At 42.4% G+C, this 17725-nt stretch overlaps 2 protein-coding genes across 2 annotated transcripts; one reads left to right on the top strand and one right to left on the bottom strand.

The window, feature by feature from the left end:
• The first annotated feature begins 9421 nt into the window (after nucleotides 1-9421).
• On the top strand, nucleotides 9422-13202 carry LOC123448086 (prosaposin-like). The gene is made up of 6 exons (XM_045124858.1): nucleotides 9422-9586; nucleotides 9993-10076; nucleotides 11055-11239; nucleotides 11355-11552; nucleotides 12560-12619; nucleotides 12706-13202. The coding sequence occupies exons 2-6, from the start codon at nucleotides 9998-10000 to the stop codon at nucleotides 12856-12858; spliced, it is 675 nt and encodes a 224-aa protein (XP_044980793.1). The 5' UTR covers nucleotides 9422-9586; nucleotides 9993-9997; the 3' UTR covers nucleotides 12859-13202.
• Nucleotides 13203-13819: 617 nt separating this feature from the next.
• LOC123417047 (ABA-inducible protein PHV A1-like) lies at nucleotides 13820-14865 on the bottom strand. The gene is made up of 2 exons (XM_045106876.1): nucleotides 14730-14865; nucleotides 13820-14643 (listed from the first exon to the last, which is right to left on the bottom strand). Exons 1-2 carry the CDS (start codon nucleotides 14787-14789, stop codon nucleotides 14029-14031), a joined length of 675 nt encoding a protein of 224 aa, XP_044962811.1. The 5' UTR covers nucleotides 14790-14865; the 3' UTR covers nucleotides 13820-14028.
• Nucleotides 14866-17725: the final 2860 nt, after the last annotated feature.

A 17725-nucleotide genomic window follows, 5' to 3' on the forward strand; every position in this document is an offset into this window, starting at 1 on the left:
CCCCCACTATATAAAGGGGGTCTTCTTCCCCCTTGGCCTTATCTATCCATTGAGCTCTTGTTCTACCTCCATTGTTGACATTCTTAGAGCTTGCTAACTCTCAATCCCTCCAATGGTTCTTGCTTGTTCTCGAGGGACAAGAGAGAGGAGATCTAGATCCACATCTCCACCAATCACTTTCTCCTCTATGTGAGGGGAACCCCTTGGATCTTGATCTTGGAGTTCTTTGTGAGCTCCTTGTTCTTCCTCTCATATTTCTCCATAGCTTTCGTTGTTGTGGAGGGATTTGAGTGTGAGGGACTTGACCACTTCGTGTGTTCTTGCCATTGCATTGGTTGCATCGGTTTGAGTTCTCCACGGTGATACATGGAAGTGAAGTTTGAGAAGCTTATTACCTTTGGTACTTAGTACCCTAGATATTGTTCTTCGTGGATGCTTTGGCGTCCTAGAAGCTTGGTGGTGTCTCGGAGCTCAATCATTGTGGTGTGAAGCTCCGGGCAAGCGTCGGGGTCTCCAATTAGGTTGTGGAGATTGCCCCGAGCAATTTGTAAGGGTACCGGTAATCGCCCCCAAGGGTTGCTACGTGTACGGGTTCGGTGACCGCCTCCAAGGTTTGCCATTTGTACGGGTTCGGTGACCGCCCTCAAGGGTCCCTTAGTGTAATCACGGCATCTTGCATTGTGGAGGGCGTGAGGAGATTACGGTGGCCTTAGTGGCATCTTGGGGAGCATTGTGCCTCCACACCGCTCCAACGGAGATTAGCATCCGCAAGGGTGTGAACTTCGGGATACATTATCGTCTCCGCGTACCTCGGTTATCTCTTACCGGAACCCTTTACTTATGCACTTTACTTTGTGATAGCCATATTGTCTCTTGTCATATATCTTGCTATCACTTAGTTGTTTATCTTGCTTAGCATAAGTTGTTGGTGCACATAGGTGAGCCTAGTTGTTTGAGGTTTTGTGCTTGACATATTAAACGTTAGTTTTATTCCTCATTTGTTCAAGCCTAAACCTTAATTATTTTAAAGCGCCTATTCAGCCCCCCTCTAGGCGACATCCACGTCCTTTCATCTTCCTTGACCTCCTCCCTAGATGGGAGAAGGGTTTCCCCTCTGGTCCATGGTCTCCATGGCGGCGGAGGGGCGAGAGCCCCTCCGAGAATGGATCTCTCTCTGTGTGTCCTTCTGTTTCTGCGCTCCCAGATTCTGCCTTTCACTGTTTCTTAAATTCCCAGATATCTGTAACTCCGATTGGGCTGAAATTTTAACACGATTTTCTTCCGGATATTATCTTTCTTGCGGCGAAAGAAGGGCCCCAACCGCCTTAGGCATTGGTCACAAGCCTGCCAGGCGTGGCCCCACCCCCAGGCCGCGGCTAGGGGGCTTGTGACCCCCTCGGGCATCGTTTCGCGTTGATTCTACCGGAGAGTCAAAACGTGTGCCAACCCCTATGCATAGGTTCCCAATGTCACGAACCCGTAAGTTGATCACCAAAACATACATCGAGTACTCACATGAATCCACGTGTGCCAACCCATATGCATAGGTTCCCAATTGTCACAAACCCGCAAGTTGATCACAGTAGATAGACATGTGCAAGACATACATCAAGTGTTATAAAAGACTCAATCCGATAAGATAACTTCAAAGGGGAAACTCAACTCATTACGAGAAGGGAGAGGGGGAAGAACATCATAAGATCCAACTATAGTAGCAAAGCCCACGGTACATCAAGATCAAGACATCTCAAGAACATGAGAGAGAGATCAAATACATAGCTACTGGTACATACCCTCAGCCCCGAGGGAGAACTACTCCCTCCTCATCATGGAGATCGCCGGGATGATGAAGATGGCCACCGGAGATGGATTCCCCCTTCGACAGGGTGCCGGAACGGACTCCAGATTGGTTTTTGGTGGCTACAGAGGCTTGCAGCGGCGGAACTCCCGATCTAGGTTTCTTTCTGGAGGTTTCCGTATTTATAAGACCAGATGGCGTCGAGAACAAGTCAGGGGGACCCATGAGGAAGTCACAAGCCCTTGTGGTGCGGCCAGGGGGGGTGGGGGCGCCCCCAGGCTTGTGGCTTCCTCGGGACTCTTCTCCGGTATCTTTTTCTTCCGGTATTTTTGATATTTGCCATAAAAAAATCATCGCGAAAGATTTATTCCGTTTTTACTCCGCCTGAAAAAGGGTCAAAAACACGGAAAAAACTGGAACTGACACTTGGCACTGAGTTAATAAGTTAGTCCCAAAAAAGTATATAAAAGGCATGCAAAGCATCCAAAGTTTGACAAGATAATAACATGGAACCATAAAAAATTATAGATACGTTGGAGACGTATCAAGCATCCCGAAGCTTAACTCCTGCTCGTCCTCAAGTAGGGAAGTGATAAAGACCGAATTTTTGATGTGGAATGCTACCTAACATAGTTGTCCTTTGTAGCTTCTCTCACGTGACATGAATGTTCAGATCCGTAAGATTCAAAGCAATAGTTTGCTATTGACATGAAAACAATAATACTTCAAGCAAACTAGCAAGGTAATCATAAAATTTTGAAATAACAAGGCCAAAGAAAGTTATCTCTACAAAATCATATAGTCTGGCTATGCTCCATCATCCCCACACAACTAATTTAAATCATGCACAACCCCGGAATTGGCCAAGTAATTGTTTTTGCACTCTTACTTTCTCAAACTTTTTATAACTATCACGCAATACATGAGCGCAAGCCATGGATATAACACTATAGGTGGAATAGAGTGTGGTGGTGGTTGTGAGACAAAAAAGGAGGAGATGGTCACATTGACTCGGCGTATCAAAAGGCTATGGAGATGCCCATTAATAGATATCAATGTGAATGAGTAGGGATTGCCATATAAAGGATGCACTAGAGCTATATGTATGTGAAAGCTCAAAAGGAAAACTAGTGGGTGTACATCCATCCTGCTTGCTCACGAAGACCTAGGGCAATTTTGAGGAAGCCCATCATTTGAATATACAAGCCAAGTTATATAATGAAGATTCCCACTAGTGTATATGGTGGTGACAAAACGAGAGGCTCTCAATCATGAAGAACATGGTGCTTATTATGAAGCACAAGTGTGGAAAAAGATAGTAGCATTGTCCCTTCTCTCTTTTTATCTTTTTTTTTCTTTCATTTGGGCTCTTAGGCCTCCTTTTTTCTTTCTCTTTTTTTGTTTTTGGGCTCTTTGGCCTCTTTTTTTTATTTCCTCACATGGGACAATGATCTAATAATGATGATCATCACACTTTTATTTACTCACAGCTCAAAGCTCAGAACGACGATGACTCCATAAGAAATGCCTCTAGTAGTGTACCGGGATGTGCAACGATCTAGCATGGCGTATGACGTTGAAACATCTCGCTAGCTATCTTACGATCATGCGATGGCAATATGAGAGTGACGACACAAGTCATGAGACGGAACGGTGGGAGTTGCATGGCAATATATCTCGGAATGGCTATGAAAATGCCATAGTAGGTAGATATGGTGGCTGTTTTGAGGAAGGAATTTGGTGGGTTTGTGTACCGACGAAAGTTGTGCGGTACTAGAGAAGCTAGCAATGGTGGAAGGGTGAAAGTGCGTATAATCCATGGACTCAACATTAGTCATAAAGAACTCACATACTTGTTACGAAAGTTTTTATTAGTAATCGAAACAAAGTGCTAAACGCATACTCTGAGGGGAAGGGTTGGTAGGTGTAAACCATCATGCGATCCCGACCTCAACACAAAGGATGATAATCAATAGATTAATTATGCTCCGACTTCCTAACATAGCGGTTCACCATACGTGCATGCTACATGAATCACCAACTTCAACACAAGTATTTCTAAATCCACAACACCCTACTAACATAACTCTTAATATTACCGAATCCACGTCTCAAAACTAACTGAGAGGTATGAAAACTTCTCTTTCTATTCAATGCACATGAAGATGGAGGTTTTTGTATCCTCTTTGGGTACCTATCACATTTGAGACTACTTTTATAGCATAAGACAACTACCAAATCATGCACCGCCGTGCTCTAAAGATATAAGTGAAGCACAAGAGCAGAAGTATCTAGCTCAAAAGATATACGTGAAGCACAAGAGCAAAAGTATCTAGCAAAATCACGATGAGTGCATGTCTCTCTCTCTCAAAAAGGTGTGAAGCAAGGATTATTGTGACCAAACAAAAATAAAAGACTCCTAAGATACAAGACGCTCCAAGCAAAACACATATCATGTGGTGAATAAAAATATAGTCCCAAGTAAAGTTATCGATGGATTGAAGACGAAAGAGGGGATGCCTTCCCGGGGCATCCCCAAGCTTAGGCTTTTTGTGTCCTTGAATATGGCTTGGGATGCCTTGGGCATCCCCAAGCTTAGTCTCTTGCCACTCCTTGTTCCATAGTCCATCGAAACTCTACCCAAAACTTGAAAATTTCACAACACAAAACTTAACGAAACTTCGTGAGATGGGTTAGTATGATAACGAGAAAATCAATCACCTGGGTACTGTCAAAACAAGACTCATAATTATTTTCACACAATTCCTACTGTATCTTATCATTTCCACAATTTATATTACTCAAAATAATCTATGGAAACACCAAAACAAGCAAACTATGCATTGAAAACAGAATCTGTCAAAAAACAGAACAGTCTGTAATGATCTGAATGATCACCATACTTATGCACCTCCAAAAATTCCGAAAAATTACGACAGTAAGGGAAATTTGTATATAAATCAGCAGCAAAAAGAATCAACTCAAAATATCTTTCTGAATAGAAATGAAAAATAATTTCGTGAGCAGAAAGTTTCTGTCATTTTCCAGCATGATCAAACAACTATCACCCAAGCTATTATAAAGGCTTTACTTGGCACAAACGCTAATTAAAACACAAAAAACACAACCATAAAAGAATTATGATGGTGTGGAAAAAGCAAAGCAGAAAGAAAAAAGCAAAATAAATACATTGGGTTGCCTCCCAACAAGCACTATCGTTTAATGCCCTTAGCTAGGCATTGATTTCAATGATGCTCACATAAAAGGTAAGGATTGAAACACAACGAGAGCATCATGGAGCATATGGCTAGAACATTTAAGTCTAACCCATTTTCTATGCATAGGGATTTTGTGATCAAAAAATTTATTGAAACAAGAATCAACTAGCATAGGAAGACAAAACAAGCATAGCTTCAAAAATTTCAACACATGGAGAGGAAGCTTCATACTATTGCAATAAGTAGAAGCATATGATCCTCTCTCATAGTAATTTTCAGTAGCATCATGAATGAATTCAACAATATAACCAGCACCTAAAGCGTTCTTTTCATGATCTACAAGCATAGAAATTTTACTACTCTCCACATAAGGAAATCTATTCTCAAGAATAGTAGTGGGAGTATCGTAAGAGACTTGAGCACTACAAATTGTGTCCACAATGAAAAAGCAAGGTTTAGCAAAGGGGTTTTCTAAAGTATGACAAGCTTTATCATCCCTCTTCTTCAAAGCATAAGTATCCTCACAATAATCATCATAGATAGGGGGCATGCTTTCATCAAAATGATTTTGATCATTCAAAGTGGAAGAGCTAAAAAGATCATCTTCATCAAATATAGCATCCCCAAGCTTGTGGCTTTCCATATCATTAGCATCATGGTATTCAAAGAATTTGTGCTAACAACATTGCAATCATGCTCATAATTCACATATTCTATGCCAAGCATTCTATGTAATTCTTCTTTCAGCACTTGAGCACAATTTTCCTTCCCATCATGCTCACGAAATACATTGAAAAGATGGAGCATATGAGACATCCTCAATTCCATCATTTTCTTAGTTTTCTAACGAAAGAACAAGAAACAAAAAGATTCGATTGCAAGATCTAAAGATATACCTTCAAGCGCTAACCTCCCCGGCAACGGCGCCAGCAAAATGCTTGATGTCTACTACGCAACCTTCTCCTTGTAGACGTTGTTGGGCCTCCAAGTGCAGAGGTTTGTAGGACAGTAGCAATTTTCCCTCAAGTGGGTGACCTAAGGTTTATCAATCCGCGGGAGGCGTAGGATGAAGATGATCTCTCTCAAGCAACCCTGCAACCAAATAACAAAGAGTCTCTTGTGTCCCCAACACACCCAATACAATGGTAAGTTGTATAGGTGCACTAGTTTGGCGAAGAGATGGTGATACAAGGGCAATATGGATGGTAGATATAGGTTTTTGTAATCTGAAATTACAAAAACAGCAAGGTAACTAGTAACAAAAGTGAGCACGAACGGTATTGCAATGCGTGGAAACAAGGCCTAGGGTTCATACTTTCACTAGTGGAAGTTCTCTCAACAATGATAACATGATTGGATCATATAACTAACCCTCAACATGCAACAAAGAGTCACTCCAAAGTCACTAATAGCGGAGAACAAACGAAGAGATTATTGTCGGGTACGAAACCACCATAAAGTTATTCTTTCTGATCGATCTATTCAAGAGTTCGTACTAGAATAACACCTTAAGATACATATCAACCAAGACCCTAATGTCACCTAGATACTCAATTGTCACCTCAAGTATACGTGGGCATGATTATATGATATGCATCACACAATCTCAGAATCATCTATTCAACCAACACATAGAACTTCAAAGAGTGCCCCAAAGTTTCTACCGGAGAGTCAAAACGTGTGCCAACCCCTATGCATAGGTTCCCAATGTCACGAACCCGCAAGTTGATTACCAAAACATACATCGAGTACTCACATGAATCCACGTGTGCCAACCCATATGCATAGGTTCCCAATTGTCACAAACCCGCAAGTTGATCACAGCAGATAGACACGTGCAAGACATACATCAAGTGTTCTCAAAGACTCAATCCGATAAGATAACTTCAAAGGGGAAACTCAATTCATTACAAGAAGGGAGAGGGGGAAGAACATCATAAGATCCAACTATAGTAGCAAAGCCCACTGTACATCGAGATCGAGACATCTCAAGAACACGAGAGAGAGAGATCAAACACATAACTACTTGTACATACCCTCAGCCCCGAGGGAGAACTACTCCCTCCTCGTCATGGAGATCGTCGTGATGATGAAGATGGCCACCGGAGATGGATTCCCCCTCCGGCAGGGTGTCGGAACGAGCTCCAGATTGGTTTTTGGTGGCTACAGAGGCTTGCGGCGGCGGAACTCCCGATCTAGGTTTCTTTCTGGAGGTTTCCGTATTTATAAGACCAGATGGCGTCGAGAACAAGTCAGGGGGACCCATGAGGAAGTCACAAGCCCTTGTGGTGCGGCCAGGGGGGTGGGGGCGCCCCCAGGCTTGTGGCTTCCTTGGGACTCTTCTCCGGTATCTTTTTCTTCTGGTATTTTTGATATTTTCCATAAAAAATCATCACGAAATATTTATTCCGTTTGGACTCCGCTTGAAAAAGGGTAAAAAACACGGAAAAAAACAGGAACTGGACTTGGCACTGAGTTAATAAGTTAGTCCCAAAAAAGTATATAAAAGGCATGCAAACCATCCAAAGTTTGACAAGATAATAGCATGGAACCATAAAAAATGATAGATACGTTGGAGACGTATCAATAATCTGCGAAACAAAAAACATGCAACAAACAGGAACTGGCACTGGGCACTGGATCAATATGTTAGTCCCAAAAATAGTATAAAAAGTTGCCAAAAGTATATGAAAGTTATAGAGTATTGGCATGAAACAATCAAAAATTATAGATACGACGGAGACGTATCAGTGAGCGGTACTTCAGCTTGTATGGAAGTTACTCCCACTTACTGTAACTGAAGAGCTTAGGCAGACGACGGTACGAGCGAAACTTCCGCTTAGTGCTACCATAGTGGGAGAACCTGCGGTAGAGAGGAGGTGTAGCATGGTAGTACATCTTGGAGCGGTGCTACCGCTCTACTTTCGCTCAGAGAAACAACCATACCAGAGAGCAAAATATAAGCGACAGTTCCAGCGGTAGAAAGCCACCGTAGTACCGCTCTGGCGGTAGTACCGCTCTGCCAGAGCGGTACCCCCGCTTAGAATCTGATCTACATGTGTGGGCATCGGAAGCAAGGCAGTGTAATGAGTGCAGTATCGCAGGAGCGGTACTTCCGCTCATAACAACCGCTCTACTACTGCCGTCAACACTAAAGAGAAAAATATAAGCGGAAGTGGAAGCAACACTGAACTGCAGTGGTATCGTTGGTGAGCGCGGTACTATCGCTTATGAGACTCTGGATCAATTAATGCAAGGAAGGAAGAATCTCGAGATGCCGGGAAGAAAGGCAGGGTGCAAAGTGACTGTACGTAATGATTCCAGCCAAACCTTTCTGAATCGGACCCACTCTTAATAGTACGGATTTCCTACGACTCAAGTCAACCAATCTAAATCGTGAGAAAATAAGCGTCTTCTCTTTAAACACCGAGAGAAAAAAGAACCGTTTCGTGCCACCTGATAATCTCTCAAATCTAAATGCATTAGTCCGCAAAGGGCATTGCCATCAATCATCAAAACCACATATGAAAAATTATGTTCTAACACTCGTGGCAGCCCAACACTGCTCTAACTGCCACCTTGGGGACTGTGTGAATTTGTAATTTGTAATTTGTAATTTGCTAACCTCAAAAAGGAGGTACCTTATACGGTACATATTTGAACAAATTCATGAATCGTGTGAACATTTTATATGTGATGAACATTTTCCTTTTATGGTAGAAATAATTTTAAAATAACAAGTGGAACATATTTTTGTTAAATGGGACCTATAAACACTACTACCTCTGTAAACTAATATAAGAGCATTTAGATCACTATTTTAATGGTCTATACACGGAAATTGCGTTTGGTGGCCGAGCTCCATGGTGACCTTTAAATTTGAAATTCAAATTTCATGAAAATTCATATTTTTACATTTCAAAAAATTCTGAAAAAAATACAGGGATAAGTGAAGGCGTAACACACATGTGTGTAAATTTTCAGAAAAAAATACATTGAAATGAGGGCTGTGCAAAAAAGACAAATCTAAGGTTTTTTTACACATGACACTATTCATCGTTTCAGACCAAGAATTTATCTTTTTTATGCAGATCGTATTTCAAGGTATTTCATCCTAAATTTTTGCACACATACACATAACATCCTTCTTTACTTCCATATTTTTTTTCAGATTTTTTAAAACCGAAAAGTTTGAATTTTGAATTATTCAAAAATTTCGACCTTCATGGAGGCCGAGCTCCAAACGTCTGCACTCGTAACACTCTTATATTAGTTTACTTAAAACTTAAAAGCAGGGAGTATAAACACTTTTTTCTTTTACCATTTTTGGATTTAAAGCATGGAAAAACAGAAAAAAAAACAGATGGCCTAGTAATGGCCGCAACAAACCCAGCCAGTCAACGCCGTGGTGTTCTCAAACATCTTCTCCCTGTCTCTGCCTAGCTCTTCTCGCTCCCGCCCGTCTCCGCCGCGGCCGGCGCTCGGCCGTCCGCACACGACGCCCCGCCCCGCCCCGCCCACCCTCCGCTCCCATTGTTCGGTCGCCCCAGGATCCTCATCCGAACTTAAGGTAGGCGCTAAGAAATTCACCCTGTTTAAGAGTAGATCCGATTGAGGGGTAGCGATATCATGTCAGGAGCTCGTGTTTCCGCTAGATGCATGTTAAATTCGTGGAGAAAACTATGGTATTGATGGTTCGCCAGCAGTTCTGCAGATTGAATTTACTGTCTGTACATACCACTGGGTTGGGTTAGTTTCTCTGCAATCCGAGTACGTATCTTCCAAGAAGTATGCAGAAAGGGGAACAGCTGGTGCCTCAGCAGTGGCGAACTAGCTCATAATAAAGCTTACCTGGATTCTTTTAGCAATTAGCAAAATATTGATGCTATTATGTACTATATGCTTCTCTCTTTTGTACTGTAGTTGTTACATTTAATTGCTTGTCCGTCTCTTTATTAACTCATGTGTGTTAACAGACAAAATGGGCTCAAGAGTTTTTGCTTTGTTCATCACTGTCGTTCTCCTTTTGAGCAGTAGAATCTTGGCCTTGGACCATACTGGTATGTAGCCGTTTTAACTTGATCCTGCATCCAGTTGTAAGCAAGCAATACAAGATTTATTTTATAACAGCTGTTTTGTTTTTCTGAGTAGATTCTTCTTTTTATTATAGTACTACAAGATTGTATGCCGAAGGTACCACAAAAAATCGGGACTAGAAGTTCCGGATCGATGTTCATAACATAATGCACAAGTCGATGCTATGTTAGGCCCTGTTTGGGATGCATGGATTATGTTCTCCTCCATGGATATTTGAGGTTCAGCCAGAAGTAGGAACTAGAATTTTCACTATATCCATTTTGGTTGCGAACTGGTCTGGACCCAAGTCTGGTAGTAGTACCTGTATCCTGCCAGGCTTGAAAATTAATTTCGAAAACCGTCCACTCAGGAAGGAGAATGGAAGGTATAATGTTTTATATCTGTTTATTTGCCGTCTGCACGCATGTGGTCTTCTTTGACCATAGGCCCTCTGAATGTGAGGAGCATGCACTTATTCAAACATCAATACAGAGTTGAATGAGGAGGGATCTTCATTCCCAAATCCCTTAGTTCTCTTATCTCTATGTAAAAAATCTAATCAATGCCTATCTTTTCCGCCTGGCACCTCTAATTTTTGTATACCCAGTCATGGACTCACCAACAGACAATTATCACAGATTACTACTTCAAATACTTTTATATGTTCCAATCTTGTCAATCATGTCAGGATAAAGTCAGGCTCATAGCATGTTGATGATTACTGATAATCTCCATCTATCAATCTTCTACACATCAGAGATCTACTTAACCGATGTCTGCATGTCCTTGGTTCTTAGGGTTTAGGGTGTAGTATAACATATGAGTAATTTGCATGACCGTGTTACATACTATTGTTTTCAGAATTTTGTTTGTTTGCTTGTTGTGTACGTTTTCACAATATTTGTATATTCATTCTTGTTTTAATCAATTTTTTATGTCTTATTTATTTGATTTTGTTGTAGTTGATGAAAAGACAATAAATGAGAACACAGTATCACTTACAACAACAGGAAGTCCACAACTATGCCAACTTTGTGAGCAGTTTGCCACAGAAGCCCTCTTCTATTTGAAGGAGAATGAGACACAGATCGAAATAATACATACTCTTCATCAAGCTTGTTTGAAATTTCATTCACTTAAGTTAGAGGTATTTTTTTTAAACTTAAAGTAAAGTCAAATGCTCCCTCTTTCTTAAATAGTTATGCCTATGTTCTAAAGCGAGCATTTCGTATTTCACTGTGCTCTTGATTTTTACGTGGCAGTGTACAAAGTTGGTTGATTACTATGCAGCACTGTTCTTCGCACAAATTGATTCTCTAAGCCCTGAAGAATTTTGCGTATCAGCAAGTCTTTGTGAGGAAGTTACATACATTCGCCTCCCAGGACATGAACATGCTTGCACCCTTTGCCATGAGGTTGTTGATGAGATTCGTACTGGTCTTGAAGACCCTGAAATGGAGGTATTCTTTATACGATTTCTTCATTTTGAATTATTATGGACGTTCATTATGTCCTTTGCGGCTGATTTAAATTATTATGTTCTGAAACTCCTGAGTTACATTTGATGTATAAGTATACGTCTAAATCTAGTTCTCAAGAGATTATTAGCCTTTTCTTTATCTTTCTTATGTTAGGAGAGGGTATAGCAATGAATAACTTAGCTCAACCCTTGTCATTCTTCTCTTCATTTCTCTGCTATTCACCATGTTGATACTGTAGTTTATCTCGCTAGGATGGAGCTCTCTGGTCTATAGTACGAAAACTACTAGTCAGTCCACATTTGGAATTGTTTGTGCAAGCATAAACCAGGGAAAGATTTATCGTTTATCTATAGTTGCCTGTCTTGTCGAACACCCCAAGTAGGTTGTTTGTCCAGGTTATCTTCAGTTTGGAATTCAGACATCAAGTAGAGCCAACAAACCTAGTGACTAATGCAATGCCGAAATGTTATGAAACATGGTAGGGACTGACCAATTGCATGTTATTTTCACTGATCAGTTTCCTACATGCCATATCACAGACAGTTAACTAGCATAGTCATAAGGGGTGGTGGGTTGGGTTGTGAGTAGGTGGTTATGGTTTCAAATGCTGACTTGCAACCTATCAGCTGGGAACTGCCAATGCTGGCAAGGGTGGTCGGATATGGAACCGGTGATGGCAAGGGTGGTTCATATCTGATTTATAATCTAGACTATCTAGTCGAGACTCTCGAACAGGAGTCTTGGTTGAGCTATATGTTCGTGTTCTGATTCTCCCTGGTTTGAAAGTGTCCTATCAGCTGGAAAGTGCCAGTGCTGGATTATGTGCATTTTTTGGCTTTTATGCAGCACATAAATATGCCAGTTTTCTTTCATATTTGCACTGGCACCCAGATGCCTCTCTATCTACTTAACAGCTTGTGTGTGGTAGAAGTGAGTGACTAGCCAAAAGGGGAAACTTAAACCTGCTATTGATCTGGTCTTGACAGCTCAAGATAATCGAGATACTTCTGAAAGGATGCAACAATACAGAGAGTTTCGTACAGAAGGTAAGCATCTAAATATATCTTTTATTGAAGTGCAGTGTATCTATTTTCAGTAGCATCATTCTTAATCATACCATATTGTAATTCAGTGCAAGAAGATGATAATCCAAAACACACCGGTCATACTAGAAGATATCAAGAAGTTTCTCAAGAAGAGAGATTTCTGCGATTCTATTCGTGTCTGTGGAGGCAAGATTGTTCGCCCTCGAGGAGGAGGCCAAAGAGGCCTGTCTACTGCGTGAGCTCTTTTTCTCTCCTGAACGCGCATGACGATTGCGTGTCATTTAATGAAGAACGCGCGGAAGGATTTGGCTATCCGACCTCTCGCAGTGATGTTTACAAGGGGGATTGGTGGTGTACGTGTAAGAAAGAAAAGGTGTTTACTTCCTGAATATTTCCGAGCGGTGTATATATCATACAGCATTGCCTGCGTACCTGTCGAGAAGTGAAATGAAATCTCCACTGGAAAGCATGCACGCCCTCTGTGATAGTTGTTCATGAAACATGAGCAAAATGTATGCTTAAAGTGTACGGTATATCTGTATGTAAACAAATTATTAATTATGTGCAGTGGACTTTTATTCTACTCCGTGTGATGCAGACCTGGCACTGTGTTTGACTATGCATTCGTCATGCAGCTTTTGCAATTTTGATCAGAGCCATGTTATTTTGTACACACACCCCATCAGATTAATAAAGAGACCAAGATAGCGAAAATGCGATTCATACAAGCTAGCAACATTTGAGATGATTTTGCGTCAGTTTTGAGTCCACTTTCCTCGTCCGATATCAGGATCTGCGATGAATGCCATGCGTGATATCTGTTCTAGGTCATAATGTTTGTGTACCAAAACCTGTTGATCCAATATTATGTACGTACAATGCAGGCCCTGACGATGTTTGGTTCAGCGTTGAAGTGCACCACGGTAGATTTTTCAGTGGGGTACCTATTTGGATGAATCTGCTGACACCTTTGATGACTGTTATAGGGGTACTTTCTACTGTATATAATTTTTTTGATTGGTGATGACACTGGGAAAATGACCTCGTGTGTATGCGACGTATGTGTTGTATGTTCCCACGTTCCAAAGTTCCGACGGGTTACATCATGGCGAGAATGACTCGATTCGCTGTGGCCGCTACCGCGTCGTTCTTGGATGAGACAGACATGTCTGGTCACCCAGTTCATCGGAACAGAAGATCTGTATTGAGTATTATTATTATTACAGCATAATCGAACTTGAAAAGAGAAGTGTCTGACGAACACAAAGTTACATCTCCCGTCAGGCATCCACACGGACCCAAGAGGCCAAGACACGAGATGTGCGTCAGGAGATGATGAAACTGGAACGTGAAATGTGTACCAAGAGAAGGAAACGAAAGCAAATTAAGCGCGAGCGCGTGTATCTAATCTAGTGATCCCTGGTGATCTTCTCCGCGGTGGTGTCCTTGGCGGTGCTGGTGTTGTCGCCGCCCATGCCCAGGGTGTTGGCCACGGCGTCCTTGGCGCCCACCACGGCGTTCGCCACCGTCTCGCCGGCCTGCTGGAGGACGCTGCCGGTCTTGTCCTTGCCGGCGACGGCGGACTCCTTGGCGTACTGCGCCGCGTCGTATGTCCTGTTCTGCGTGTACTGCGCCGTCTCCAACGCCTTCTTCCTGGCCGCCTCCGCCGCCTCCGCCGCCCTCTGCTTCGCCATCTCCGTCTTCTCGCCGAGGAAGCTGCCGGTCTGCTCCTTGCTCTCGACGGTGCGGTCCTTGGCGGCCCGCGTCGTCCCAGCCGCCTTGTCCTTTGCCGCCTGCGCCGTCCCGGCCGCCTTGTCCTTGGCCGCCTGCGCCGTGCCGGCAGCCTTGTCCTTGGTCGCCTGCGCCGTCTGGGACGCCTTGTCTCCGGCCTCGCCGGCCTTGTGCTTGGTGGCCTCCGTGGCGCTCCGGCCATGCCCGGACGAGTGGCCAGCCAGAGCCGCCACCCGGTCCTTGGCCTCGTAGGCCTTGCCCTCGGCCGCGCCCATCACCTGCCCAGCCTTCTCCTGCAATGCAAACAATCTCAGACACGGCGCTGGCACGCGCGCGCGGTCACTCGTCGGAGACCGTCGACACAAGTACGTACTCCTACCTGGGTGCGGCCCTCGGCCTCGCCGGCGCGGTAGCTAAGTTGGTCCTGGTTCGATGCCATCTCTCACGCAGTCGTAGCTAATCGAACAAGATAGTAAAATCTTAATGTATCACTTTGGCTGCTGCTCAACTTGGTTTCGATCGATAGGCCTAGAGCAGAGCGGGGGACGTTTATATAGGCTGCGGGCTACGGGACACGTCGCGCGGCGGGGCACGTACGCGGCCGCCACGTAGAGAGGACACGCGGTGTGACGGTTCCGTACGAGCTCGTGAAGCTCGATCGCCCCTATCACGAGCTGATGGCTGCTGATCCGATACAGCACATGCGGATGCCGGTGCCGAAGATGGCGATGTAGGAGTACGAGACGAACAAGTAGGAGTACGAGTCATCATGTTCGAGAAAGAACAAGTTTTACGAGTCTTCTGTTAGGTGTCCCGGCCTCATTGCAACTCCGTTCTCGGGTTGTCATGGGGCTGGTAGAAAATTATGCACGCATGCGATTCTTCGACTACCACGAGTGGAAAGTATCCCACTCATTATGTTATGATGCCGTGGAAGATGAGGCACCGGCAACATGTTGTGCTAATTTTTCTACTCCCCCCGTTTCTAAACGTAAGTCTCTTTATAGATTTCATTATAGACTACGTATGAAAAAAAATGAGTGAATCTATACTTTAAAGTATGTCTTTATACATCCGTATGTAATACGTAGTGAAACCTTTAAAAAGACTTATATTTAGAATCGGAAGAAGTATAAGTTAGACGTGGAGGAGCGAGTGTCGGGTGGCGAATTACCGTACAATGGCATGGTACTAGTGCATGTCGGAGAAGCGGAGACCACCGGAGCTGAAGAAGCCCGCAATTGAAGCCCGGAAATGAGATTTGGCATTGCCGGTTGTGGCATGTTTTAAACTTTCTTAACTTCTTTGTGTTTGACTAGGAAAATGATCTGTGCGTTGCAACGGAATAAAAATTTATCGCACTCCTCTAACACTTTTGACCCAATCATTCTGAGTTTAAAGAATAATAATTTTGGTCAAATATCCCTAACAACAAGAAGAATTGTTCTTTGAAGTCTACCATCTTTGCAAAAAAAATATTATAAATGTATGGATTGTCTACGTTCTAATTTAATGTTTTTTTGCATGGAGTCCAAATTAATGTAGGAGCTAATCAAAATGAGAACCTTAGCCGCCGCTAGGACACTAGTGAAAAATGGGGCTTTATTCCTGGTTCGAGAGGATCTTTAGTTTCAGTTATGCAGTCGGGACTAAGCCTTCGGAACTAAAGCCCCCATCTTTCAGTCTTGCTTGTGCTACAAACCGGGATTAAATGGGGTCCACGTGGCCGCTGCACTGCGCTCGAGCAGGAGGACCTTTAGTCCCGGTTGGTAAAACCAACCGGGACTAACGAGCTCCATGCGTTTTTTGAAGGGGTTTGGAGGGGTTTAGCGGTTTTTATTTTGTGTTTCTTTTTATTTTCTTTTTTGTGTTAGAACCAAAACCCTGATTTCTACTAGTGTGTGCGCGTCAACCACCTCTCCGCCTCGACGCTAGCTACTAATAGCAATGAAGGAGTCGTTACACAATATCGTCATGAATATGAAGTGACATCTCTGGCTCGATGCTTGCTGCTAATATTCATGCATATATACAATATATATATATATATATATATATATATATATATATATATATATATATATATATATATATATATATATATATATATATCTCACGATCACTAATATCTAATTACCAACATTCCCTACAACTTGCTGATGGTATTCTCCGGTTGGTGATATGACCTCATCAACGAAGAATCCCGCCAATTCTTCTTGATTTGCTCGTATGCGATTCTCTGGTAGGAGTTCATCCCGCTTTCGTTGGATCTAATTTAAAGAATGGGGCAATATGAAACTCAATAAATTTGATGGTAATAAAATAAAATTGTTAATACTGTTTACGTACGTCAAGTTCTTCAAAATTTCTTCCCGTCTCGCAGGTCGTCATGTGAATGAACTCGCAAACGTATTATCCACATAAGTTATTCTCGTCTAACTGCCTTCGACACTATACAATAATAGAGTTCAATCAAAATAATAATCAAGCATGATAATGGTATTAAAACTATAATCAAAGAGATACACATACCTAGCTAGTACTACTTACAGTGACTTGTTGAAATCACAGGTCCTTTCTCCATTCATCTAGAGTCTCTTGTTGAACTGTTTCCAAACCTTGCCCGCCAAAGAAAATGAATATATAAAGAAAATATTAATTACTTGATATCAGGAAAATGAACGAACGTTGTCGATATAGTGCGACAATGATTGAAATCACCTCTGGAGCATTTGTTGCAGGTCGGTCTATGTCTCCATGTCTTTGCGTTTTGAGTCCATGACAAGGACGGTTTCTGTGTCCAACTGAATGACTAGCAAAAATCTTCTCAACGAAATCTTCTCAATGCATTATGAAATTTCAAACTAAAATTGACTATTGCATCTAGACATCATATACCAGACCGCATGTGAGCAAAACAATTTATTTTCAGTCATGCACAATCCAAACGAGACTAGCTCTGGCTATAATTTAGAAACTACTTTGAAGCACCAACCTGTTGGAAATATGCCCTAGAGGCAATAATAAATTAGTTATTATTATGTTTCTCAGTTCATGATAATCGTTTATTATCCATGCTATAATTGTATTGATTGGAAACACAATACTTGTGTGGATACATAGACAAAACACTGTCCCTAATAAGCCTCTAGTTGACTAGCTCGTTGATCAAAGATGGTCAAGGTTTCCTGGCCATAGGCAAGTGTTGTCACTTGATAACGGGATCACATCATTAGGAGAATCATGTGATGGACTAGACCCAAACTAATAGACGCAGCATGTTGATCGTGTCATTTTGTTGCTACTGTTTTCTGCGTGTCAAGTATTTGTTCCTATGACCATGAGATCATATAACTCACGGACACCGGAGGAATG

This window comes from Hordeum vulgare, chromosome 1H (assembly GCF_904849725.1).
Source record: "Hordeum vulgare subsp. vulgare chromosome 1H, MorexV3_pseudomolecules_assembly, whole genome shotgun sequence".
Taxonomy (NCBI): Eukaryota; Viridiplantae; Streptophyta; class Magnoliopsida; order Poales; family Poaceae; genus Hordeum; species Hordeum vulgare.